The sequence below is a fragment of the Falco naumanni genome, chromosome 10, assembly GCF_017639655.2.
Source record: "Falco naumanni isolate bFalNau1 chromosome 10, bFalNau1.pat, whole genome shotgun sequence".
NCBI lineage: Eukaryota > Metazoa > Chordata > Aves > Falconiformes > Falconidae > Falco > Falco naumanni.
This window is the reverse complement of record NC_054063.1, coordinates 17,655,812-17,682,767: the sequence shown is the minus strand read 5'-3', so window position 1 is coordinate 17,682,767 and position 26,956 is coordinate 17,655,812. Positions and strand designations below refer to the sequence as shown.

The 26,956-nt window shown below is 37.9% G+C and overlaps 1 protein-coding gene across 9 annotated transcripts in view; it reads left to right on the top strand.

Moving 5' to 3' along the window:
• The window catches only part of SHANK2 (SH3 and multiple ankyrin repeat domains 2), a 354,480-nt gene that overhangs the window by 199,979 nt on the left and 127,545 nt on the right, over window positions 1–26,956 (top strand). For all 9 annotated transcript variants that reach the window (XM_040608429.1, XM_040608432.1, XM_040608431.1 and 6 more), the window contains 2 exons: window positions 13,785–13,867; window positions 15,459–15,583. In XM_040608429.1, coding sequence (XP_040464363.1) covers window positions 13,785–13,867; window positions 15,459–15,583 — 208 coding nt within the window. The remainder of the gene's footprint in view (window positions 1–13,784; window positions 13,868–15,458; window positions 15,584–26,956) is intronic.

Below are 26,956 nucleotides of genomic sequence, written 5' to 3'. Positions count from 1 at the left end.
CCCGTTGAGTTTGTTAGGAAAAAAAGTTTGTTTGGGTCTGTCTTGTCTAGGCTGGCTGGGCAGTATTGTGACCAGCAAAGCAAACACTTCCAAGTCTAGTTAGGCCTTAAATCAATTATTTCATCAAGGTCAAATTCCAGTTTAATAAAAGGAATTATTGCTAAGGTGTACAATGGATGTTGGAAATTTTTAAAAAAATTAAGAACATGGTAAACCTTTAAAAATGGTACATTTTTATCTGCTTTCTAACAGAAGTGAGGGAATTCATTAATACTCTCAAGACAGGATAGTGAACTGTTCAGTCATGAAAATCAGAAGACAAAATTAAGTTATCAAATTAAAATACATGAAGTTATTTAGTTGTTTAATTTCAAATGTAAAACGTTAGCACCTTTTAAAATGTGATGTGGCTGATGATAAACTGATAACTTAGTTTTCATACTCTGGAGACAAAAATAACATGAGCAATTTAGGTACTACGGAATTATAGAATTGATTTGGTGGAAAACATGATCCAGTTGCCTTCATGGATTTGGAAACTTTAGAACATAACAGTGGAAACTTTTACTAGTGCGATAATTGCATCATCTCCCTCCCACCTCCAATAGAATAGTGAAATAGCAAAAGTCAATAGCATAATTGAGTGCCAACTTCAATGCAGTTATGAAGTACGCAATATAAATGTAAGATTTCCTGCCTATTCTGTCCTCCCTTTCTTCACAGTACAATTGACTTTCACTTTTCTTTTTGTTTTTTTTGCTAGCCACTGCTAATCAGTGCATGGGAGATGTTTTCCTGGTGACTTTTCTTGCCATCCTGTGGCTACAGCAGTATTAAGAAGTTCATGGGAGAGTATATAATAATGAATAACTTTTTTCAAAGGATTGTTGCCACAAAGTTAATGATGAGACCAAATTGATTTGCCTTCTGGTTTTAGTTCTATTTTTCTGGATGATGAAAAAGAGGAAAATTGGGTTATGTAGTCTGGGGAGGTATGTGTAAGAAAGCTTCATTAAAACCTTAATTCATTAACTTCCTACTTGGAGTCAGGTGGCAGCATCCATGTCTCATGAGCGTAGAAGCTGACAGAAGCAACTCCTCAAAAGCGGATTTATGTGCAAACACCTAAGAAAAATGAGAGATTCTTCTCAGCTGTTTTTTGCAGCGATTCTCTGTTGTTGTTGTCATCTGCACTGTCGGATAGAGCAGTCTAAGCTTTAATCCTAGACAGCTCAGAGGACTCTTTGGCACAGCTGAAGCTGTCTACCCCTGTAATTCAGCATGCTGTGTAGTGCTTTTTATTTTTTTTTCTTTTTTTAATCTTTTAACCCACAGAACAGAAGCTGTTGAATACCTCAGTCTTGGTCCCACAGTTGTGATGTAAATGGTGCTGTCTTAATAGTTTAAGCATTAGGTGTGTTACACAGTAATTAACTTTCTTTGGTGGAAGCTCTCAATTTGATGCAGAAATACTTTCATCTGGTTTGCTGTCTGGTTTTGTGTGGCTATTTTACATAAACAGACTGTCTTCCTTCTGGAAAAATGCAGTTATTAATCTCTTTATATATATATTTAAAATGAATGGAAACCTTGTGTAGAATTCTGGTCATTGCAAGCCATGAGTTACGTCATGCTAGGTTGGATGGGGCTTGGAGCAACCTGGTCTGGTGGAAGGTGCCCCAGCCCCTGGCGGGGGGGGATGGACTAGATGATCCTTAAGGTCCCTCGCAACCCAACCCATTCTGTGATTCCATGGTTCTGTGTAGTGCTGGACAGCCAGCTAAGGGACCTGTTCCTGGTAATGCTTAGCAGTGGCCCTGTTTCCATGTTTCAGGGAATCTGGCACGTGCGCTTGCCGAGTGCCGCTTGCTTGCGCACAGGTGTCAGCAGCAATCTGCAAAATCCTGGCAAACGGTTCTTTACAAAAACTGAAGGAATGTGTAAGGGTTATGTTGTTGGGTTTTATATCCTGCTTGCCGCATTTTCAGGTTGGCTCTCCCTAGGCCTGCGGAACAGTGAGGGAAACACTGAGAGAAGTATCGTTACATGGAGAATAGGTCTTTCTGCATTGACATAACTGACTTTTTTGGGGTTTCTGTTGGATGGCACCAATTCCGCTGTGCTAATGTTTTCTGTGAAGTTTGTACTGTTCAGTTGATCTCTTGCAGGAACTGGAGTAAGGGTATTAAAATGGATGCTGTTCATTCTTAAGAATAAATTCATGATTTCTGTGACTTTATTTAGGGATGGATACATTGATAACAGTTGAAGGTGATTTTACAGTTCTTCATAGCTGCAGGTATAGATTTTAAACGTAATTCTTTGTCTCCTCTGATAGAAAGAATAAAAACAGTAGTATTTTAACTTTTTTGCATACATACAGATCTCAGGTTTTGTCCAGGAGGTGGTAGGAAAAATATCTAAGTATGCTTAGAGTTGTAATGAAATAGGTGTATAGGTATAACCACATGATACAGTGGTGTTGTTACATCTGAATGCTCATTGAGATTTTAATGATTTAAGATCTCTGCATATGTGATACTCTTGGTTCTTTTGTGCATAGAGAACAGTCAGCACTGACCAAATTGTAGAAAACAAACTGTGTGAAATATTTTGTGTGTGTATTGTTTCTAAAGATATTTTGTTGGTCTTGACTAATGCCAGTCCTGAATTAATTCATGTACTGTGAGTATAATAGTCTGATAGCACTGAACTGCTCTTAATGTGCAAGGCAGAAAGATGAAGGTAGCTCATTTATAATACCTGGTGCCTCATTAACTTAAAGAATATAATTTAATACAATTTGGAAAATTACCTATATGTTTAAGCAGTAATTAAGGCATTGTAGATTTTGTGGAACAGGTGGAGATGTAAAATGTGATATTTTTCATTTACAGTTATTTAATTTCTAACGAAAATGATCTTACTTGCTAATGAACAACTTCACACTTTGCCTCCCCTGCTGTTGTGTGCTGCCACAACTGAGCTTTTTACGTTGGTGACTACAGGAAATATTTAAAGTAATTGCTAACATAGGAGGTTAAAAGGGTGTATGTATCTGAACTGTAGTATCTTTCTGTTGAAACATGTAGCATAGTTGCATGAAGATGCAATATTAAAGTTTATTAAAATTACACTAAGATGCAAAATTATACAGTGGGTGATAGGAGTTTCCATGAATTTGTAACTACATTTAAAAGTTGTTTGCTGCCTTCATAGTGAAGTTAGTTTAAAGCACCTCAGTAAGAACCTGCTTTTAGCAATTAATGGTTTTGAAACTAATGGCTAAAATTTATCAGACATTTTCTGGGCTAGAAGTTTACTTAAATTTTTAGCGGTAAAGTATTAGCAAAGGAAGACCCACATTTTCCAAGACCAAAGCTGGAAAAAAAATATAGCATTTCCCAAATTTAAAATTAAAATACTCTTTCAGAGAAGCTTCAAGGATCTACCTCTAGTGCTAGTGAAAACCTAACTGCATAACTATGGGTACAGAAGATCCTGATTGCAAGGGCCATGGTTTGGTAGATGTGCCATTACCTGCACAGCTACTGAGACTCTCAAGCTCAGCAGTATTTTCTCTGTAACTCCTCTGACCCAATACTGGAGGACAGGATGGATTTAAATGTCAGAACTGAAAGCAGCAGCCTGTGTCCTGTGCATGGGGAGGAATAAAGTTTTCTAAATTAGAATAGAGAAAATTAAAAAAATATATAGGAAAAAGGAGTAGAAATGGCAGAAGGCGAGGACTTTGAGAAAAAGTTTTGAGGGTGTGATACCAGGTTAGTTAGAAACAGGAGCCACACAATTAGACACAAGGATAAGAGAGAAGAAAGCAGGAGACTAAACTGTTTGTTTTTCAGGGAAAAGAGGAACGATTAAGTTTCTAACAGTTACTGGTTTATAGTCCTGTCTCCTAGCCTCCACGACGATGACTTAGCTTCCTCTATGTGACCTTTAATTCCCTGCCCCACTACACCTTTGGCTGCCTTCCTCTCACCTAATCACTAGATGAGCAAAAGCTGACATATGGTGCCTCTGATTGTAAGTGATGCATTTTTAAGTTTTGGCAGACCAAAAGGAACAAATAACTGTTGAGCTCGTGCTGTGGGCTTTCCTCCAGAGGGAGCAATGATTTAAACCACTTTTTTTTTTTTTTCTTTTCTCCTTTTTCCAGCCAGATTTTCATAAATACGTTGCATTTACAGAATTTGATCTACAAGGCAAATTGTAAGGGTGACTGGCAGGCAGCATAGGTCTTTTTTTCCTCTTAAAAGAAGAAACTATTGACAGATCAGAAAGTAAAGCTGGTCACTTCCATTGTGCAAAACATAAGGTTGGTGGGAGGAGGATGTCTTGTTTTGTCTTGGGACAGAACAGATGCGCTGGAATTGTACTTCTCTATAAATTGAGTGGGGTCAAACCCTACAAAGAGGGACCTGCTAAAGAGCAAGCAATCGCTGGTGGCAGTTGTTCACCTGGAATAAAGAAGATCTGGGCTTGAGTCCCATGTGTGTTAGACTGCTTTGACTTGAACCTATACCTTGTATTGCTGTTGAATGCCAAGAACCTGGCAGACAGAACAATTCTTTATCCAAGTATTTTGAAACTATTATTCTTTTGCTGAGCCAAGAGACAGATGCTAGCTCCGTCCTCAGAGGTTGTGGCGTGCAGGTGGGGATGCTCGATTTTGAATGATTGGCAGATATACCAATTGAATAGCTGGTGATATTGCTGGGGGTGCCTGCTCTCTGTGACGTAAAATATCATCCCATGTTCTAGAGAAATAATGGCTAATGAAGGCTTAATTTAGACTAAAATATATCAACAAAAGATTTGTTTTAATGGATTTAAAGATTTGCCTTAAAGCATTGTACTACAACTGATTTAACGGCAAAATTGTGAACGGCAGAGTAGTGAATGTCAGGTTAAATATGTGCACTAGGAAATAGTGGTAGCTGCATAGTTAGAGAAAAGACTGTTGCCCATGTGTCATCTCATTTCTCTATTTTTTAAATAAAACAAAAGCAGCATGTTGGACACAGATAACAGGTCTCAGAATTAAGACTTTGATGCTACAATTGAAAACTAGTGCTGGTATTGAGTAGATTGTGTGCTCTATTAAACTAGCATCTGCAAAGACTGACAGTGTAGCACTGTCAGGTTTGTGGAACAGTTGTAACTATAGCAGAGGTGGTTTATACCTCTGCTGTAAACTCTTCAAATGTCATAAATTCTGAAATACACTTAAAATTAAACTCTGCACATCTGAAGTTAGTTACTCAATTGAGTTGAATTGATAAACCAAAATTTTTACCCCATCTCCAGTACTTAGAAAATAAAAGCTCCATGTTTCCAGCGAGTACACAGCAGTGCAATCAGCAAGCTATAGCTGAACATCAAAGGAATGGGGGCAATAAGGAGAGGTTTCAGTTCAACATTCACTTAATTAAGAAGAATAACAGCCAGTTTAAATAAAGCAGAGCTCTTTCTCTTCATCAGCTGGTGTCTGTAAAGTCAGTGATTTTTCACTGCTACCAAAGCTGTGTGCTAAACAGGCCATGCTTTGACAAAATTGCTGAAAATGATGATACTGTTAGACAAGAATGTCTTAAAATGGACATTTCCCAAGCTGTTTTGCAGAAAAGTAAATAAAATTTGGGGTAGGCTTAAAATAACTTCAGGGCTTTAGTGTAATTAGAGAAATGGAGAGAGGGGAGAATATATTTCAGAAAAAAGGTAGAGTTGCCACCTCCTTTTTTACGTTAATGAGATTGCAAAATAATATGATTAGTTGGGCTTTTTAAAGGGTTATGTGAAAATTAAACTCCAATTGAAATCCCCACTTAATGCCTTTTCAGTAAAATCCTAGAAAATCAACGTTTCTCACTCCATATTGTGTTTTTAAAGCTCTTGAAGAGGAAAAAAAATGGGAAAATGTTTTCAGAAAAACTTTCCTCTATGCCTGTGTGACTACCTCATTTGTTCTGAGACAGAACTTGAAACTTATTTGTAACATGCCTTATACAAAAGTGTCATCAAATTTTTACAAGAATTTTAACACTGATGATTGACACACTGTCCACTTCTGTACAATGCAGAATTTTAAGTGAAATACTTGACATCTGTAAAGCTGAAATGAACAGTCAGGCTTGCACAGACTTCTTGTTGTTTGAGCTGTGTTTACTTTCCAAGGCAGGCAGGATAGGAGGGCGATAATTCCTCCTGCTCATCCTAGCAAATGGTGTGGTGGATACCCTAAGGGAGCTCTTGAAACTCATTTGAAACTTATGGTTATCACCAGTCCTGAAATCACCAGTCTCTTTCCCCTATTTCATAAGTTATTTATGTTTAGACTTTAGTATGCTTAGACTCTCTGAATGGCTGAGTGAGCAAATCAAGTTACGATACTGAAGTGTATAGTGAGTTTAATAATTTGTTATAAAGACATGTAATGCCAAACTGCTACCTTAAAGGGCTTGTAACACATTTTGAAAGCATTAATAAAACCCTTTTTTTGTGTGTGTGTTTTTACTGAAAGCATGACTGAAGTGTGTTACAGAAACATGGATTGAGAGATCCTGAAGAAGGTGGATATAATCCCCTGTATTACCATGGAATTTGCACGTGCCAAGGTGTGGTGGTAAAACTGTAGAAGAAGATGGGAATACAGTGTACGATGGTTTTCAGTAAGACAAAGAACAAGTTGCACAGCTTGGTTGGGAGCTGCTGGAGTACTTTGGGGAAGCACCAAATGTGCTTGTCTGTCTCATACGTCCTTCTCTGCTTTTGTCCCTTGGTGGAGACAGGACGCTGGGCTCCAAGGACATGTCCAGCCCAGAACGGTTGTGCGTATGTTCTGGTGGCTCTCTCTAAAAAGGAAGGAGAAAAAAGTCGAAGTCCTGTCTGATGCTAACTCTGAGCTATGCACAGAGATTGATTAGCAAGCTTTATGGACTAGTTCAGATGCTGCATCAGCTGAAAAAAACCTTTGTTGTTACATATAGTTATGTTTTTGTGCACTCATACCATTGTCTTAGATCTGGATTTACTTCCCTGGTTCTACCTTTGTTACTTGTCCTATTTGCTAACCCTGAACACATTCTTTTCTGTGTTACTGTGGTTGTCTGTGATGATACTGACCATCTTTGGCAAAAAATCTTGGAAATTGATTTAAAAAACCCTATATAGAATAATAGCTGCTATTATTATTATTATTATTATTATTATTATTATTATTGTCATTGTTGTTATAATTCCTTTTGTATAAATAATTTATATATTAAGACACAGGGAGAAAATTCTGTATGGTTTGGTGGCAATAGCAGGGGCTGGAACTGCAGCTGGTTTGGGGTAAAAAAATACAAACCTAAAAAGTCAGGTGGATAAATATTCTATTTACTTAAAACATGTGTATGTGTTTGTATAGTCTGTTTGTTCAAGGCTCATAGTGTGAGCAATGAATATTAATATTTTCATAGTGCAGGCTTATACTGCCCAAATTCTTGAGAATTACAACTGAAAATTGCTACTAAGTATCAGGTGTAAGTGGAATGTGCTGTAGCCCAAAATACAAATGTGACTGAAATGGTTTGAAGGACTCTGCATTATAAAACTCCCATGTTCTATACTAGAAGGACCCCTGCCTGAATGTTTCATGTTGAGATTTGCTTTGTCGTGTGTGGTACTTGATTTGACTCTTTATTTTTAAAATACAAATTAATTAAGATAGAGAAATAAAGCTTTTCTTTTTTTAAGCTCATGATTTTTAATAACAATTTTAATATCATTTCTCTTAAGACTGTATATAAACAAGCGATTGTGGTCCCACAAGTTGCACAAGAGCTGTGAAAGCTCTTCTGTAAGACCTGCGTCTGGATGATCAATGCCTGAGAAACCTGAGCAATCACATGCAGAGCCTTCATTTATCTTGAAGGCCTTACTTACTGGGATTAGCCATTTTTCCTGGAGTTGTTACAATAGATGACTCTAAATAGTATGGCTGATCCCTTCCAGCAATGACAGCAAAAGTTTTTCCACTGGAAATTTGTTAAAACGTACAATAAGATTTGCTGTAAGCATCATTTTCATTTTGCAGGTATCATGACAGGTAACTTCCTCCAAAAAGGGAAATGTTTGGAGGGAACATTCTTAATGTGCTTCTAACAGGGACTGACTTTCAGGACATCCAGTAAAGAGCTCTTCTTGAATAGATTTCCTGAATGCTCTTCTATGGGCTTGAATGTAACCACCATAAATTAACTATTCTAGCCTGAAAGGAATTAGTGCAACTGCTTTCAGACATCGTATGTAAATTTACAGAATGATTTAGATATTGTTTTATTGCATTTGGCAAAGTATAAAAAAGGGCATTCCCTTTTATTGTTGGGCTGTGATTTGATCTTTCTAACATGTAGCTACCTGTGAATTCAGTAGATGTTTCAAAGAGATTGTAATTACAAGAGTACTGAGGAGAGGCCATAAAAAAGATCTGATGAAGGGATTTGGATTTTACTTGGCCAACTGAAAGAAGTGAACTTGAAGATAATAGCTTCTCACTGCAGGATAGAGCAAGCCAATCTGACTGAATGGTTTGTGAGCTAAGAAGGCTACTCGTTTTATTATAACTTGGGTGGTGTGAATCTCACGTGTGATCTGTTAGATAACTTTTCTGCCTTGGAAGGCTGTAGTCCAGCTTTTTAAAGCTGAAAAGGTTAGACTTAGATTATGTTTCTAGGTGATGCATGCTTGGAGAGAATCAGGAAAATAATTCCTATTTAAATTCATTTTTTCTCTGCCTTAGGGAGAGATCGACAATATACCAAATAGCCGTTTTTGTTTCCAGATAATGAGCATTTCCATTGGTGTGTACTCTGCTGTTTTTCAGAAATGACTAATGATACACATGATACAAACTTGCCTAAACATATTCTGCAGTCCTGATAGTTTCCATCTCTGTAATGTAGTATTTTAACTTCTGGAGTAAGTCATGCTTTTAAGACAGGGTGGGTGTAGTTATTCTAGTTGTGAAATGGAAACTAGGTTTCATGGGTTTGCCTCAATCAGGAACCTGTGCTTTAGCCTTTATTTTCTTCATACAGATTTTGTGAAGGACTTGACATTTCTACTTCCTTCCTCCAATATTGTTGTAAGGGGCTGTTAGCAAAGTAGAAATTCTTGCTCTCTTGAAAAGTCTGCACAAATTATGGTTGTTATGTTGAGTGTAACAGTGCTGAGTTCAAGTCTCAGGTGTGTCTCTGACCATGGGTAAATCCCTTTATTTCTCTTTCTCCATCAGTAAGTCTATACTATACAGTTACAGAAAATCTAACAGCTCTGCACAATTCTTGAGCCTTGACATGTTAGAGAAGCTACATGAACCGATGCGCAAGTATGTTTTCTAATATTTAGTGTTTGGATAAAGCACAAGGGATTTCAGACTGACCAATTTTTTGGCCTGAAGTTTCTGTATTTAAGATTGTACTTCATGCAGAACTAGTCTCCACTTGATAGCATGTATTTTGCATTTAACTTTGTATGCAATGAATCTTGGACTTACACAGTCCAAAGTCAAAGTAATGTGTGCCCTATTTAAGTAATGAGCTATTGATTTTAAAATTACTCATTTAATTACCATAATATATGGAACTAGTAATATTCTGAAAACTCATCTCTGGAATGGATGCTGTTTAATTTCAGTTTGAGGTGGGACAGAAATGGGCCTTAAGGATTTTACTCATGGAAATTCGGTGTGTCGCAGATAGCAGGGCCCATTCAGCCTCATTTAAGAGCCAGAAACCCAGAAACTGTACTCAAAGCATCTGTGAAGAAATGCCTATTGCTGTTGCTTGAGCTCAGACCTCTGAACGGGCTTGTAATTTCATGTCGCCTTTGTCACTGGTAGCTATAACCTGTGTGCATTCTCTTGCTAAGTTATTTACAACACCTTCAGGATGAAACATATGCTGCCAAGAAGGCTCGTTGTGAGAAATTTTGACCTACTTTTACATTTGGCAGCACTTTGCCTGCCAAGATCAGGTAGACTGTGAACAGTCTTCAGTGGAGAGGTCCAGTCTGACATTGAGATAAGAGAACTCTGTCATGGCAAAGCAAACAAAAAGCAATATTGCAAACATACAGGGGTTAAACATCTTTCCCCCTCTTCCACCCCCTTCTCTCGGGGATGCAAAAGTGAGTTTGCTGGGAGAAAAGTGGTGTGGAGGTTGCAAGTTCGGTTCATTTCTGTGTGCGTGTTTGTTTTCCATCCTTTTTCTGCTGCTGGTTCTTAGCTCTGCAGCACTGGGGTGCGTGTAGAGAATCAATTTGCTTTCTGTGATTGCTTTAAACAAGTTTGAAATGCTCATACCATAAGATTATTGCAGGTCCCCTTCTGCTAGCATGTAAATGAGAAGAAATGGCTACACGTCTGATGTTTTCAAACCTACATTTTTGCTTTACAGTCTGTGATGGAGTTCTCCTTATGTAGCACAAGACTAAAGTATATTAGTAAGCTGTAAATACAAGTATTTACGTATGTCAATTAATAGGGATCAGTTTGTGTATTTTGTTACCAAAAATTCATATTGCGCTTCTCCTTCCCCTCCCTTTCCCCTCCCCCTTGCACGTAAAACACAAAACTTTGTAAAATTTTGGCAGTTTAGTGTTCCCATTTTCAATGTCTAAATTGAAGTTTAAAACTGGGTAGTTTATGCAATAAATGTGCTGTACATGATAAGAAAATCTTAGTTGGTTTTTGTACTTTTAATCTGAACAGTCATAGACCTCTACATTAGGAAGGTGTGTGACTTGCTAATGCCTGTTTTAATGCCTGTTTCATTAGGTGACTGTGAAAGGGCGCTGTGACTTGTGTTTAGGTGTAGATGGCTGACATTGATCAGGTGAATTGATCTCGGGGTGCTGGTTGATGGCTGGCTGGATGTGAGCCAGCAGTGTGCCCAGGTGGCCAAGGCGGCCAGCAGCCTCCTGGCTGGTAGCCGAACCAGCAGGGCCAGTGCCTGTCCCCCTGTGCTGGGCACTGGGGCAGCCGCCCCTCGAGCCCTGGGCTCAGCTCTGGGCCCCTCGTGCCAGGGGTCATGGAGGGGCTGGAGCGTGTCCAGAGAGGGAGAACAAAGCTGGGGAAGGGGCTGGGGGTCAGGGGGGACCTGATGGCTCCCGAGAGCTGCCTGGTGGGGGCTGTGGGCTGCAGGGGTTGGTCTCTGCTCCCAGGGAACAGCGACAGGACAAGAGGGAACGGCCTCAGGTGGCGCCAGGGGAGGTTCAGGTTGCGTGTCAGGGAAAATGTCGTCACTGGGAGGGTGGTCAGGCACTGGGACAGGCTACGCAGGGGGTGGTGGGGCCACCGTCCCTGGGGTTTTTGAAGAAATGCATAGAAGTGATGCTTAGGAGCATGGTTAAGTGGCAGGCTTGGCAGTGCTGGGTCAACAGTTGGACTTGTTCATCTTAAAGGTATTTTCCAACCTTAATGATTCTATGATCCCAAATTTTCTTGAGCACTGCTTTTGGAACTTAAGCCTTCAGTGTTTTAAGGAATAATATTATGGATTTATTTGGTTTTGTCAACAAAAATGACAGAATCAGAGCAAGGTTTGATGAGGTGCCTAGCTAACAGGCTTCTGAATTTGTTATTTTAATGAATTGAGCTGAGTGTGGGATTTGTGTAGGGGAGCAGAGGGGTGTTCTTTGAACCAAACACTTTCTGTGCTTGGGTTCTCAAAAGTAGCCTTCTGACTTCTATTAAGCTATTGATTGTTTACAGGGAAACTTGAAAGAAATGGGTTTTATTAATTTGACCGTGTATTAAGAGAAAGGCTGGAGATAGCTTTACTCTTGGCTCTTCAGTGGATAAAGTATGGAGCCCCACCTTGAAAACATGAGTGGTGAAATGAAGAAAATAAGCCAGTATGCTTGTAGGTTCAGCCAGTTTCTATAACATTAGGACATTGATGGAGGGCTTCACTGCAAGTGTGTGGGCTCTGGGCGTTACATATTCCATCCCACATTGATATCCCTGGACAGGAGTGCGTTCAGCTTTCTCAAGAAATAGGCACTTATAATATCCTTTCCCTAGAAGGGGTATTGATTGTAAGAAAAAGCAATTTCTGACTTATATAGTAAATAATAATAAGTTGAGAGACAGTATTCAAAAGCTGGTGTTACTTATGGACATCATCTGTTGCTCAGAAAGTCACCATTGTGGTAGTTTTAATTCATGTGTAGTGTTAAATACTCTGTAGTTTGGATGATGTAATTCCATTACCACTTCAGCAGTAACACAAAGTTGCATCCCTCAGAGTTGGAAAGTCACCAAAAGGATAATCTGTGATACACAGAAGATCTGGAGTTTGGAGGCTGTCCATTGGTGTCCTGATATCATCATCCTTGTCTTTGTTCAGAGCTTTATATACAAAGGTCACGCCAATTTTTCTTTAATTAGTTTCCTCCTCCCCTTGCTGGATTCTTAATGGCACTGAAGCAGATCCGGTCTCACTGTGCTGAGTGCTTTAGTGACCAGACTCTGTACAAGACCTGTGGTAACAGTAGCTGGCTAGTAAAAAATTAGGAAAAGCAAACTTGCTCATACTTGTTTCTATCTGAAATAGTTTTGTAGGTATTTTAAAGCCAACCTAGCAGCATGTTTTGCACTGCTTATGATTCATGAATACTTAACCCCTGACACTGTCTTTATTCAGAAGAATGTCTTGCAACATGTGCTGTGTAATGGTTCTATACCGAAAAGAGCATTCAAAAGGTGGTTTTTTTCTTTTTTTACTTTGAGCTTATTTTTAGTAACCTAATGTTTCATGAAACCCGCTAAACAACTCAAGGCTTTTACAGATCATTCCCTGTATGTGAAAGGTCCCATTTTAGTGTGGATTTTATACATTTTCTTCATCTACTGTCTACTTTTTTCTTAGCCAATGACAGTAAGATTCCTAAGGCTACTTTCTCTTTAAGGACATACTGCTTACATAAATAGTCCTTTACACCATCTCCTTGTTTTATAATATTGTTTATCAGAAGATAGGAAATATTCCTTAGAAATGTGTTTTCCTGATTGTGCATGCCTTGTTACTATTTCAATTATGCAGATTCTTGATGCTGTGGAAATTTGTGCTTGATGACGCCAAGGCAGCTGCACGTTGTTAGCATTGTAGGCTGTCAGATGATCATGTGGGATTCTTGCAGCATGCAACATTCAATAGGATTGAAAAAGGGCTTTTGATGCAAGGCATAGCTTTCAGAATATATTTGTGCCTTTTAGTTAGCTAATAGAAAATCATAATTTATTATCTTTAAATTTAAAATGCTGCCTCATTTTTCTTCTGGTTGGTTTCATTTTGGCTTCACTAGAAGATGCATCTGGTACATCCACGATTGAGGAGTTTATTAATGATACTGTCGTTCAGTTCACTTACTTTTTTTCCTTTTAGAGTCCTAGCTAGCCCACAGATTACATGATCACATGTTCATTCAGTCATTCATATAGAATACAAACCACCATGCATGATTTCTTCTTCTTTCTTTTTCCTTTCTGCCTTTTTTATTCCCTTTAAGTTGCTTTGTCATGTTCTCTTTTATCATTAAGCTTAGTCTTTGTCTTCCCCTCGCTACTATTTGTTCTATATTTTCCCATGCTTGGTTACTGCAATATTATTTGATTAACGGGCTGTGATGATGATGAACCTGCACACTGGAGGAGCAGCTACTACAGTGGTGATGAAGGGATGTAATAATGGTCGCTATCCTCGGAATTCTCTCTACAGTGACTGCATAATAGAAGAAAAGGCAGTGGTCCTGCAGAAAAAAGACAATGAAGGATTTGGATTTGTGCTCAGAGGGGCAAAAGGTATGTGCTTCTGTGTGTGTGTGTGTGTGTGTGATGTGCACTGGCATGAAGAAATTTATATATCTCTGAATATAAGCAGGAATTATTCTTGGTGCACTTGGTTGCTAGACAACAGGATTCTCTGTATGCTATACTACTCAGACGGATTTTAGTGGCTTCTGTCTGAAGCAGTTTGCATTTTTACATAGGAGAAGCACTGTATAATCATTTTGGGGGGGAGAAAGTTTTGTCTGTATTTTTATTGTGTTGGTATATGTAATATTTTGTCATTAATCTGTTTTGTTATGCAGTTTACCTAACTATGGGAAACCTGCTTCCCTTATAAAACCTGCTTCTTTATTTCAAATGTCAGTCTATTTAAATAGGTCTACGAATAGAAATAGACAAGAGAGTGATGTTTTGTTTAAAATAGGTGTGGATCTTCTGCAAGGTGACATTGGTGCAGTTTTAGTATGAAAATATGATCTTTTTTTATATCTTCAGAAGCTGCACGTATGTTGCATGGCCTGTAGTGTGCTCATTTTAAAAGCTGTTCATATGTTAAACTGCATGTTACTTTTCTGTAGACTAAAATCTGTAATAATGGCATTCTCAAGAGTTAAAAAAAGCATTCTATTTAATGCTTTGCTTTTTAACTTTTCAGTCCAGTTTGCTCCTTTTGTATTTAAAAAAAAAAAAATGATGGTATGTCCCATCTCTTGCTCCCCCTCATTTTACATGGGTTCTCCCTTGCCTTGCTTGAGCATGAAAATTATTCCATACCTTCATTCTTGGGACATCGTTTTTGCTTTCCCTGGTTCCCCACCCCTAAACCAGTGCCACCATAGATTTTCAGTGTTGTAAAAGCTTTTCTAATTTTAGCTAAGTAAAAATTTTTGGACTTGTGCTAACAAAGCCAGTAGCGCTACCTTTTAGCTAACCCACTGGCACGAGTTGTCCGTGCAGTGAGCAGAGGTTGCTCCTTCTGTGTAAGCCCAACAATTATCCTCAGATTTTCTCTGTAACAGCGAGGGCACCTCAGGTGAAAGACCCAAGGACTTTTCTGCTTGTATGTGTACGTGACACAGAGAGGGAGGGGGCTGTTACAAGGCCTGCTGTGCCTCCTCTCCTAAAAAGTGATTTCTTCTGCTAGCTTCTATGTGATATACATCTAAATCTAGAAGAAAAACTCAGTTTTCATCCTTTCCCATTCACTGCATCCCCCCAGTTTGGCCAGGTGCTCTCTTCTGGCTACAGAACATAATTCATTTTGAGTTGAATGTTGCCAGAGTTTCATACAAAAGGGTTACTCAAACTAAAACTGAATATACTGGAATACTCAGAATCCAGCTATTGCCTCATACAGCTTGATTTGGTTTGTGTCAGTAAAGCAGCATGTATTTCTCTCTCTGAAGACCTGTGGATTGCTATTGCAGAGAGATTGCACTCTTTTCCCAGCATCGTGATATCCTCTGAGGCAGAGTCCTCTTACTTTTAGCACCCACCATTTTTTAACCATAAATTTAAATGGCCAATAGCAGGCCTTTAATCAAGTGGTATTTGCAAGCACTCCGTAACTTTCTTTTTTTTAATGTGGTATTTATTTTTAAAGCTGACACACCAATTGAAGAATTCACCCCAACTCCAGCCTTTCCTGCTTTGCAGTACCTGGAATCTGTGGATGAAGGGGGAGTAGCATGGCAAGCTGGCCTGAGAACTGGAGACTTTTTGATCGAGGTAGGAGATCCTGCACTTTGATTCTCAGTGCTCTGTTGGGGAAATAGTGATGTTCCCTTTGTAGAAATTACTTTGGAAAAAGTGTGTGATGCTTCTGAGCAGCAAGTTCAGTGGGCTAACACCAATGATGGACTTCACTTGCTCTATTTTAAAATTTCATGCAGCATTTACGAAAGCAGTTAGAAAGAACAATGTTCAGGTTAGCTGGGAATTTTCTCTTTGTTCTTTTTTTATTTTGGAATACACTGTCAGAGAAATATGGGAGTTTTTCTTCTTTGCATTAGTGAATTGAAATTGAGGTTAATTTCAATATCTATTGTAGGCTGTAAGTTCTGTGGTCTTCTAAATATTTTTACAGAATCACCAAATTTAATGACTTTTTATGCAACTATTTCTGCAATTAGAAATATCAGTGGTCTAGTGCTGTTTAGAAACTATGGGGAATAAAGCAAATTACTTTGGCTTGACATTAATTATTTCCAAAAATGCACTGTAAATACAGTCATACAAAAGATAAGCAATGGACGTTATTGCAGTATAAATTACTTTATAAAAAACGTATATTTAAATACTCTCTTTGTTCATACCAAAAATGTCTTCATGTTTGTTATTTTGGAAAATTTTTGGTTGATATTTTAGGTTGTCCTTAAATAGTCAGTACTCCTTTTTAGGTTACTGGGCAGTTGGCAACACTATCACAATTTGGGATTTTTTTCCTCTTCCCCCCACAACCTTTTGATGACCAACAAAGCGATGCTGTGATTCTGTGAAACTCAGTATTTAAAAATAGGTCTTTCAGGATGGATTGAGCAAGTCTTGTCTGTAAGATCTACTTTTTTTTATTTATTTTTATTTTTTCTTCTTCAGGGTCATATGTTTTTTTTTCAAAGTATTTACTGGTGCTACAACATTTATTGCTGCAGAGCTGGCCTTCGCATTTGGGCGAGGATGTAATATGCAGCTTTTATTTGTTGTGTGCATTGAACTCCCATAGTGATTGAATTTAAATAGTTGCATCGCTTTGTCACATTGTAACCAAGAAAGAACAGGCTTTGCAGACTTCTGAAGTAAATAATGTGCATTTTTATCTGTGTCTTCAAAGCGCATTTTTCTTACTGTTTGTTTACTTAAGAATAAGCTTTTAGCAAATTGTTAAACAATAGCTTACAAATGGTACTGATATATACTCTGTGCAAGGACACTTTCAAAACTATGATCATTGACGTTAGGTCGGGTTTTTTTAACGATGCTTTATGTTTAGAGGTTGATTCCTTATTAGGCTTTTATTCTGTAGGAAGTATGAATAGTCTGCAGTGACTGATTTCACAGGTAGATTTGAGGGTGAATAATGTGTAATTTAATGGAGAGGATCACAGAATGATAACTATGTATATGGATTTTTTTAAGATCTCTGAAGGGATGCAAGAAGTCTGTGTAACTGATTCTGCACAAAGCTTTACCAGTTTTCTGGCAAATGATGGAAAAATTATAATTGTCTAGGCAATTTACTCCTAGCTTTAGCTTTTAAACAGCTAAACAGGCACATGCATTGCTGAATCAGTACATTAATCTATATGCTACACAGTTCAGCATATTTGTAATTATTCTGAAAGAAGCAGTTGTTACATGCGAATCAAATCCATTTCTGTGTAATAGATTTTCATTGGGGTTATTCTGTTTGGAATTTTGTGACAATTAAGAGAATACGGTAATCCTGAGAAATCACAACTTTGCTGTTGCTGAAGACTTTTATGTTGGAGAAAAGCGGGATTTTTTCTGTTTTATGAACCACATGTGCAGTGCACAGTGCTGTCTAGCTATAGAAAGCCATCTTTGGAGGCATGTACACTGATGCAAAAGATGCTGCTGTTGAAGTATGAACGAGTGGTCCACGTGCACTTCTAGGAACCCCAAGCTACTTTACATCTTGTGTTGAACCAAGAAGAGTTAAATGTACAGCCCATCACAGTGAGTGGTTAGCATAACTAGTGTAGTTAGACTGTCTTATTGTTAAATGATTTCTCCCATGACTCTGAAGTTTATGCTGCTGTGTGTAAGTGCCACCTCAACCATTTGGAAGTAATACAATGCGTTTATCATAAATGTCACATGAATAATAAAAGAGTTAATGGGTGACCGGGATCCTAATTAGTCCCATTTATAACACTTGCGGCAAGTGTCAGGCTTTGGGGGAAGTGAGCGTCCAGTTTGGCACGGGGCAAAATGCAAGGGAGAGCAGATGTTTTGCTCCTGCTCAAGGAGGTTCAGTGGTTTGGGGTCATGGAGGTAAGGGGAACCTTTGCCCTTACTCCTCACTGTGGAAAGGCAGGTTTGACAGGAAGATAGATCCTTTCTTTGGAAGCAGGAGAGATCACGACGGCGGGTGAAGAGAATTTCTTCATGTTTAGTTATGGTCTCTGGATCTTCTGAAGGAGATAAAACTTCAATGATCAGCTACTGAGCATAGTAAAGTAGTTCGACGTTGAAGATAATGTGGGTTGAGTAGAACAAATAAAAGAACTATACAGAAAAGGGAGAAGAGGTGTTGTCTTGCTTGAACAGGTGAGCAGAGTAGATACTAGCTGGAACAGGATCGGCACTGTATCGTTTGAGTTTTTATCAAGTTTGCAGTTTTTTTGATATCAGTCATGTGATACTGATTTGTCCAACCTGCACAATTAATTTTAATATGAGACTTCAGAGATTTTGTTAAACTTCAGAAATGGTGTTTACAGACTCTACATTGAAATTTCTGACAATATATGTTTTTTCTTCTTGCTTCCAACCCAGTCATATTTTTTATGATAAAAATTGTAATGTGTGCGGTAGCTTTTCTGGATAGAGCACAAGTAACATGTATTGGAAAAGTGCATGAGTAGTTTTAGAGCTGAAACAGTCAGCTAGAGACAGCTGTCATTATATGTGCATTTTCCTAAGGTGTTCAGCAGTTGCTGATTCATGTGATTTTTCTTAGCTTTGATAAACACTCAGAAATGGAGTATGGTTATGACTTGGTTGTTATAAGAGAGATTGTATAGCTTGCCCTATTTGCCAGTTTTCTCTATTTTAGTTAATGTTTTCTTGAATCTTGGTATCTGCCCAATTAAAAAGGCAGATAAAAAAGCAACATATTAGGGCAAGTGCTCTACAACCTAAAAATTACAGTTTCCATCAGAAGGGCATTTAAAAAACTGCAGCCATCATTAATGTAGACACCAATTCTAAAGCCATTGTAGGTCACCATTAATTCATCAGAATGACTAGGTTTCTATACTACACCTGGTCAAGTTTGTAAATCCTTGATCAGAAAAAATCAAACCATAAGCTGATTTGATTTGTTACTTGAAATGTTTTCAAGAAATGCATTAGCTTTAACTCAAACCCTCTTATTTATGAATAAACTTTATGTGCCTAACCCTTGTTACCTTTGTCTAGTGTAGTAGTCAAACAAAGCATAAACAGAGGAGCCGCTGAATACTGTTGTTCAGTGCTGCCTCAAAACATGATTTACAGAATTCTCTAGCTTGGTGGTGTGTTTTCTTTTGAGATTTGCTTTGATGATGTATACAAGTATAACCATCTTCGAGTGAAAAGAACCATTAAAGTGGAAGAGGGTTTTAAACTCAAAATAGTTTTTGTTTTGTTTTGTTAGTATAGTAGGGTATAGACTATCTTACTAAATTAAAACCCAGTGGATTATAAACTATTTGTTACGGTTGTACCCATGAGTGTGCAGCTGTTTTGCAGGTGTTGAATGATGTGTTGTGTGGGGATTTTTTGTCTCCCACAGAGCATATCTCATACCAAACAACGATGTTATAATATCAATACTTAGAAAATTAAACTAATTCTGTAATATTGTACCAGAATAATGCACTTTTTCTCTAAACGAGGCATTGTAGTTTGCATTATTGTGCCATAAAATCACTTATTTTCCCAGATAAATTGAAGTGTTATTGTCTTCAGAATAGCATGGCTGCTTATTTACATTCCAGTTAAAATGTAAACTAGATAAAACCAGTGTATTATCCATTACCAAAAAAAAAAAGAAAAATTCAAGGTTTGATCTGACGATCAAAACCAGAGATGCTAATAGAAGAAATCTGATCATTTTTCTGCACAACAGTTCAGTTGGTGCTTGTACTAAAACATGCAAAATGCTCTGTAGTACAACTGCCTGTATTTAGTCTCAAAAGCTGTTAGAATTTACTATTACAAAGTTTTCTTGAAGTAGTGATAGGTGGAAAACAGACATCATTTTATTATAGACAGCATCATTTTATCATTGTATTAGCTGAAGTTGTGTCCTCTGACTGTATGTAGGAAGTAGCAATAAGCATTTAGGGAGACATTTAAAGTGTCTGGAATATTTAAAAAGAATGGAGACATATACACATATGAACTTTAGATTCATATTTAGCAATAGGTTAGATTTTTGTTTTATTCCAGTAAACACTATACAAACTTCAAAACTGATCTGGAAAGCAAGCTTTTAACTTTATTGTTGTAACTTAGACTATAGTTATTAGGATATTTTTGGCAAGCATAGCAATGTTATAACTTACATTTTTATTCAATGGCTGGGTGAATTAGTGGTTCTACAAAGTCATATTTTACTGATTTAAATCCTTTTAGAAATACAGAAACCTTCCCATCCTTAGGTAACCTTCATTAATTACCCTGTGGCTGAGTTTTCTCTTATTTCTAGTGTGAACTTCACTAGCTTCTGCCACCAGATATAGATCTAGATTTATTTTTTTTAGACAGCTACATGAGCACCATACTTTTTCTCTCTTGGGAGTAAACCAAGGCTTTGCTAGTGTCTTTTTAATAACACAGATTACCACACGGCAATTTTTTGCAGTTTTTTTCTTAAAGTTTGTTCACATCCTCCCAAAAGTGTGGACACCAGCTTGATACAGTACTTAGTAAAAGCCTCCCTAATATTGCATGTAGGAGGAAGAAAGCAAAACCAGCAATATTCTTACATTTTTGTATGCTGTCTTTACCTCTCACACTTAGGCCTTTTGGTAGACCAAAAGAGTAAGGTCTGCCTTGGTTCACGATCCTGCAGTAGGGTGTTTTTGTGGCCAGGTTGGCAGCTGCTCCTGCCCCTGCAGTGAGCCTCACCTTTCGGCTTTTGGTTCAACTGTACAACAATATTCTTGCATCTTTTTAGTGATCGGAGATTTAACAAAGCTACAAAGTACTGCAGTGTTTCAGTACACAAACACACACATATATGTAAAAAAGCCTGCAATACGTACTGTAAGTTTGTGTGCGTATGTATGTACGTAGTTATTGTAAGGGTAGCAGGGCTCACACAAGCCTGCAAGCCTGAATTACAGCAGATATTGCACACCTAGCCTGGGCGCCAATATTTTTAAATCTGTATATTTAATTGATGTATAGTTTGATTCCACCATTTAAGGAAAAGGGTAATTTCTGTTTACCAGTTTGTCATCATCCTCTTGGTAACAGCTGTAAATTATGTCTATTAAGCACAAGCGTACTCCTGACACTTCTTAAAATGAACTCGCCAGAGTCCAAAGGAAACTTTCTTCTTGTTTTGGCTTTGAAATTCTTCTGCTTAAGTGTCACTACAGGTGTATTGGAGAATTGGAACAAATGAGGTATTGGAAAAAGAGCAGCTGTGGTCCAAGTGTTGAACAGTCTGCTGTATCTGTGCAGTCTTGGACCAAGTGGATTAATTTTTCACTTGATGGAAAAGTATTCTGCTTGCTTGCCATTTCAATTCAGTGAGTAAGGGTTTGGGTTTGGTGGTGTGGGTTTATTTTCTTAATCTATGTATTTAGTGGGTGATGGCAGCTGTATGAAATTATTGTGCCTTGAAAATGCTTTGGATCTGCACAAAAGCACTGTAGAAAAATGACAACTATTTGGAATTGTTCTTTTTATCAGTTTAAATGCAGCCTTGAACTGGCAGGAAGTGATGGTATTTCAAATATGCTCAGTGTGATCATAAAAAAGATGGATCAATCTTGTTTAATTCTAAAAATACCTTAATAAGACTCTTACCTTTTTGGCATGGCTGGAAAGGGGCAGGCAAAAAAGAATGTGATTCTTACAAAAGCTCAGTTATTCACGCCTAAGCAAATAATATGTTTTAAAATAAGACTGAAAAGCAGACCAAAATGAAACGACTTTGCTGTTGTCAGACATACAAAACCAGGCTGTGAGCAATACTGGGAGCATTCTCCTTTAGCCTTGATTCTATGTGAGGTGTATACGGGGTTTTTAATCCCCAGGGGCAAGAGGAAATGGTGGTATTTATCTGATATCCCAGAAACCTAACAAGTACATATTTGATCCCAAGAACTGACTTTAATGCTTCTTTGAGAGGAGGATATGGAAGGAATTTTGGTGACAATGGCAACAACAGTCACAATTAGCTCTGTGCCCATCCATTCAGTTCTCCGTTACCAGTGTTAAGGCATTTTGATATAGATGCCACAGTATTTTTAAGAGAAGTTTGCTAACGTTTCTGTTCTGAGGGATTCTGCCGAAGCTCATGGGACTGTGTGTGGAGCGTGGAGCTATCCATAGGGAGCCTTTTAGCTTCCTGTTAATATGAAAACCAATATTTCCCTGACTTCCTACTACAAAATCCTCGAAAAATAGTGACTTTCTTTAAAGCTAAGCTGCTGCTTATAAATAGCCAGCTCTTGGCCACCTAGAAGCCATCCAGTGGCATCCAGCCATCTCAGCCATCCAGTGTTTCACACAAAGCACAGCTATGGGTAGTCTTCACTCTTGCAGACAGACGTTTGTCTATCCTTCATTCAAATAATACAAGAACAATATAACTCTTCCATTTCTCTAAGGTGTTGAAGTTAGGTATGAAGACTAATAACACCATATAAATAAATGCCATTTTTTAAGATATAGTTTGCAGATTTCCAGAAGACATTATATTAAAATTAATTTCTCTGAAGCCTGTTAGCTTTTTTTAGTCTCTTGATACTATGGAAACCTGGTTGCTGGAATGGAGGTATATTAAAAACAGTACTTGTTCCGGGTATTTTAAGGGAGAAAATACAATTTCTTTTAATTGTGGGATGTTGCTACAAACCTGCAAAATTGCAGGTGAATGAAACAGATGAGTTGTTTTAAATACTGGAGAATTAACTGACAAATCCCTATTGTTGAGTGCTGCAGCAGAACTATTCTAATATATGGAATATTTCCCGCCCCCCCCCCCCCCCTTTTTTTTGGGGGGGAGGCTTAAGCATCATAAAAGCAGGAGAAATACTATAATGTGGAGTTGCATATGTGTGTACTTGGGGGTTTTGTATTTATTTATTGTCAGTTTTCTTTTTCTTATTCTGAGACTGGCAGTCAATTCGTATGATGCTTCAAACCTAAGTTCACCTGCTAGTTGTGTTTCATGAACCACACAAGTCTGTCCAGAGGTTAAAAGGAATTTTCATCTGATAACCACATGCTTCATGAGCAATAACCTTACCCTCTCTTCCTACCCATTCCTCTCATCCTGCTACAGCTGCAGATATAAGAAGAAATCAGGAATTTCTAACCTACCTCAGTCTAATTTGGGTCATTACACAACATTAGGGTGTGTGCGAAAAGTATAGGGGTCTATCTTCTATCACAGAAAGTAGAAGTGATCAAAAACATGAGGCAACACAGTCTGACAAATGATCTAGTGAAAATCTTGTTGATTTTAGTAGATGTGAACTTTTGGTGTCAGAGGTATGCTAAGCTTGATCACAGCGGATGGGTGGTCATCCCACTCAGAGAGCTGCTGTGTCCATCTGAAGTTATTGTACAGCTCTGCAGAGCAGTGAGAGAGAAGGTGGTGACAGAAGGTGGCTTTCCAAGGAATCCCTGCCTTGTTTTGTTCGGCTCCATTCAAAGCATTTCCTACAGCTTGTGACTGTGGGACTCAGCAATTTTATCCAGTAAGGAAATTGAAATATACTTTAAATCAATCAGATTAGATTAGAAATAACATCCTATTGTAACACTGATATAAATCTTTTTGGAGACTCTTGTATCTAACGATAGAGAATAATAATCCCTTATCTCTACTGCTTCATTTTTGCTTCATATATTCCAGCAGTAATTTGGGGAGCTGCAATTCTAGTTCTCATCTTGTGGTATGAAGTTTATATTTGTTACACAAACATTATTTCTCCATAGTGAGAGTTTTCCCTGTCAGTTTTCAACTCCTGGATAGTCTTCATGGCAAGTGGCAACTTTTCCATTATGAGGAGCTGGATACGGTTGGACTTGAATGGCTCTGAAGGCTTTGCTTATCAGGGCACTGAACACTGTCCTAGCAAATAACTTCAGAGGTTTAATGGAGTTTTTCAAGAATGGGTAAATAGGGTGATAGAATAAAATTAGGTAGCTAAATGTATCTTTATTTGCTGATGAAGAGAAAATTTAAAAGCATGTAAGAACATAAAAACAAAGTCGTGGGCAGGTTCATTTACAACCTGAAACAAAGTTGATTCTGGACAAATAGAGTGGCTGTTCAGATGCTCACTGGAATAAAGAAGAGTTTAGAGAGAATCATGACAGTCCTGGGCAGAGTGAGTCACTGCACAGGTAAATTCTCCATGAAATACCCATGCTTTACTAGTTTGGTAGTTGCTGAAGAATTGGCTGCTAAAGAGTTGACATTTACGATGGCAGAAAAGCCTTTTTCTAAAGGCTCAGCTTGGACTTACATTGATGTCGTAGAAAAGAATGTTGTAACTTTGCATATATTTGCTGCCAGCCTACACACTAAAATAGGTGAGATGTATGAAGCTCGTGCTTTGTACTCCAGCAGCAGGACTACAAGGCAGATACCAAAGTCCTGCATTATTGTATTTTCTTTTAAAAGAAATACAAGGTGCAAAATCAAAGAATCCTTTTCCTGGTTTAATTCACAATCTAAATCTCTCTAGTATTTTTATTGCTATTTTTTCTTTGAGAATTGTTCCTCTAACCAGCTCCGAACAACTGCTGTTGCTGTTAATGGAACCAACCTGTGGCTTGGCTTTTCAGCACTAGCTAGAGTTCTGTGAGGCAGTAGTCATTGCTGACAGGCTTGTAAGTTGTTAACAACACATTTGGTATATGTATTTACACGAAGGGTTATTATGAATCACTTTAACTGCTAAATTAAGAGAGAATTGTTATTAAATGACCAATAAAACATTTATTGTAGGCATTTTCTTAAAGTTTCTTGTTAGGTTTTTATATCTAAATATGCTTTGTTGACTGTGCCTATTATGGAGCTGGCTTTTACATAAAACATACAGATTGGGAATTGAATTTAAGATGTATTTTGTCTGGGAGTAGGTATTTGGTTCCCATAATTCCCTGTGCATTTTTAGAATCTGTTTGAGGTGTTTTAATAGAATTCGAGTGTATGCCAAACAAATTGGTGGTTCTTCAGACTTGGAAATTGTGTAGGCACCTGTTGTCCAAGGACTAGGATTATTCATCCCCAAGTCCTATTTTTCCGCAACTTTTTTTCCTTTCCTTCTCCCTACCCCATGCAAACCTTTTCAGAAGTGCTGTTCAGTTCTTTAGTCTTTTTGCTTTTTTCTTACGGTGTGGACCCAGATCTGGATGCTTGAACTTACTTGTCCCATTGGGTCTCCCAAAGGTGTACTGCTGTGTTCTGTTGTGCTTACCTGCCATAATGATCGAGGTAATTTTCTCTAGTTAAGTCTTGTTCCACCTGTAAAGGTGTTAGACCACAGTATTGAGACAAGATGCTTCTCTCTGGCAGCTCTGAATTTAAAGAAACTGCTCCTGTCTTGCCTGGTAGCCAATAATGCAAAAACAGACTACTACTGCCATTTTAAGACCTCCAACATGATATTCTTACAAAGTAGTTGGGATAACTTGCAGCATTTTAGAGTTCTGTGAGGCAGAGTTCCAGCATTCTGTGTTAACTGGAATGGCCTTATCCAAGCGTTCATGTTTCACCTGGTTTACTGGAAGTGGAAATATGGAATTCAAAACTTTCCCATGATGGGTAAATACTCTGATGGCTACATGTGGTGGCTGGATCCTCTATGAACTATTCAAATGCGTATAACCTAGCTACGTTAAATCTCGTAATTTAGGCACTCACCAGTGGATTTTTTTCTTTTGTTCTTCAAGGAAGATTGAAATGAAAGCTGGGTTCACTTTGTATAGATTAGGATGTATTAATGTTAGTGTTGACTGTCACTGGAACAGAAAGGCTGTTTAGATAGATTTTTCTGATACAATATGTTACGTTGCTGTAAAACTCATCAAGAACACCTTTTGCAAACAGGAATATTGTCAACTTTCTAATGTGACAGAGATTTTTAGTAAGTGAAATTTCTCCTTCATTTGCATACTAATGCATATCTCATTCCTAGATTACTATTTAAAATCAACTTGATTCTCTGTTTATTAAAAAATACTTGATATTTTAAGTAATTTTATATAGTCTGTTTTGCTGCTTTTATTCTACGAATTAATGTCATGAATCCAATTTAATTTTTTTTTATTATTTTTTCTGAAGACCTTTAGTTGCAGTGAGGTGTAATAGTTGTTTAACTTTAGGTATTTTTAGTGATGATCCTATATGCAAAAATGATGCTGCTAGGCAATTATCCACCCAGATTTATTACTCATAATAAACACCAGATCAGTGACATGACAACAGGTTTTGGTAGATGCACAATCCCATTCTAAGTATTGACTTTCAAATTGCCCTGATGATGCAAATCTACGTTTTAGAAAATTGTGTTTATTTACAGAAGAGAAGTATATAAAACTAGATGAAGGAAGACAGTAGAATTAAGGTGAACCCACTTGCAGGGTTGCCACTTCTGTGGCTCAGTCAGCAGAACAGAATCGGAAGGTGGTTTTTGCTCACTCGCTCACAGTAAAAGGTTGTATACTTGAGTTTAAACAATTGTAGAAGCAAGCCTGAGTTTAACAGCTGATGCATAAGCAGGTGAAGGAAATCAGTGCTATCATTCAACCAGCATGATGCGTGTTCATGCATGGCTGTGCTTCGGAAAATTGTGATTGGAAAAGAGAAGTAGTAAACATCTATCCTTAGCAGTCACTTCTTAAGTTACTATAGTCTTACTAAGAAAAGGTGTGTAACTGCAGCTGAACTACCCTGGGTAACTGAGATTTCGGTTGTTTAAACATTTGGTAATACAGGGTAGAGTTTGGGGGTTGATTTTTTTATTATTATCAATATTTCACTAAAATGCAGAGCAGATGCATCTCACAGTCAGTTTGCTCCATTGCTGTATTGCTGAGATGACTGTTTAAGGTACATAGAGGAAGTTAACATGCAGGAGCAGCTTTGTTTAAAATGTCTGGCCTATAGCTCAAGGGAAG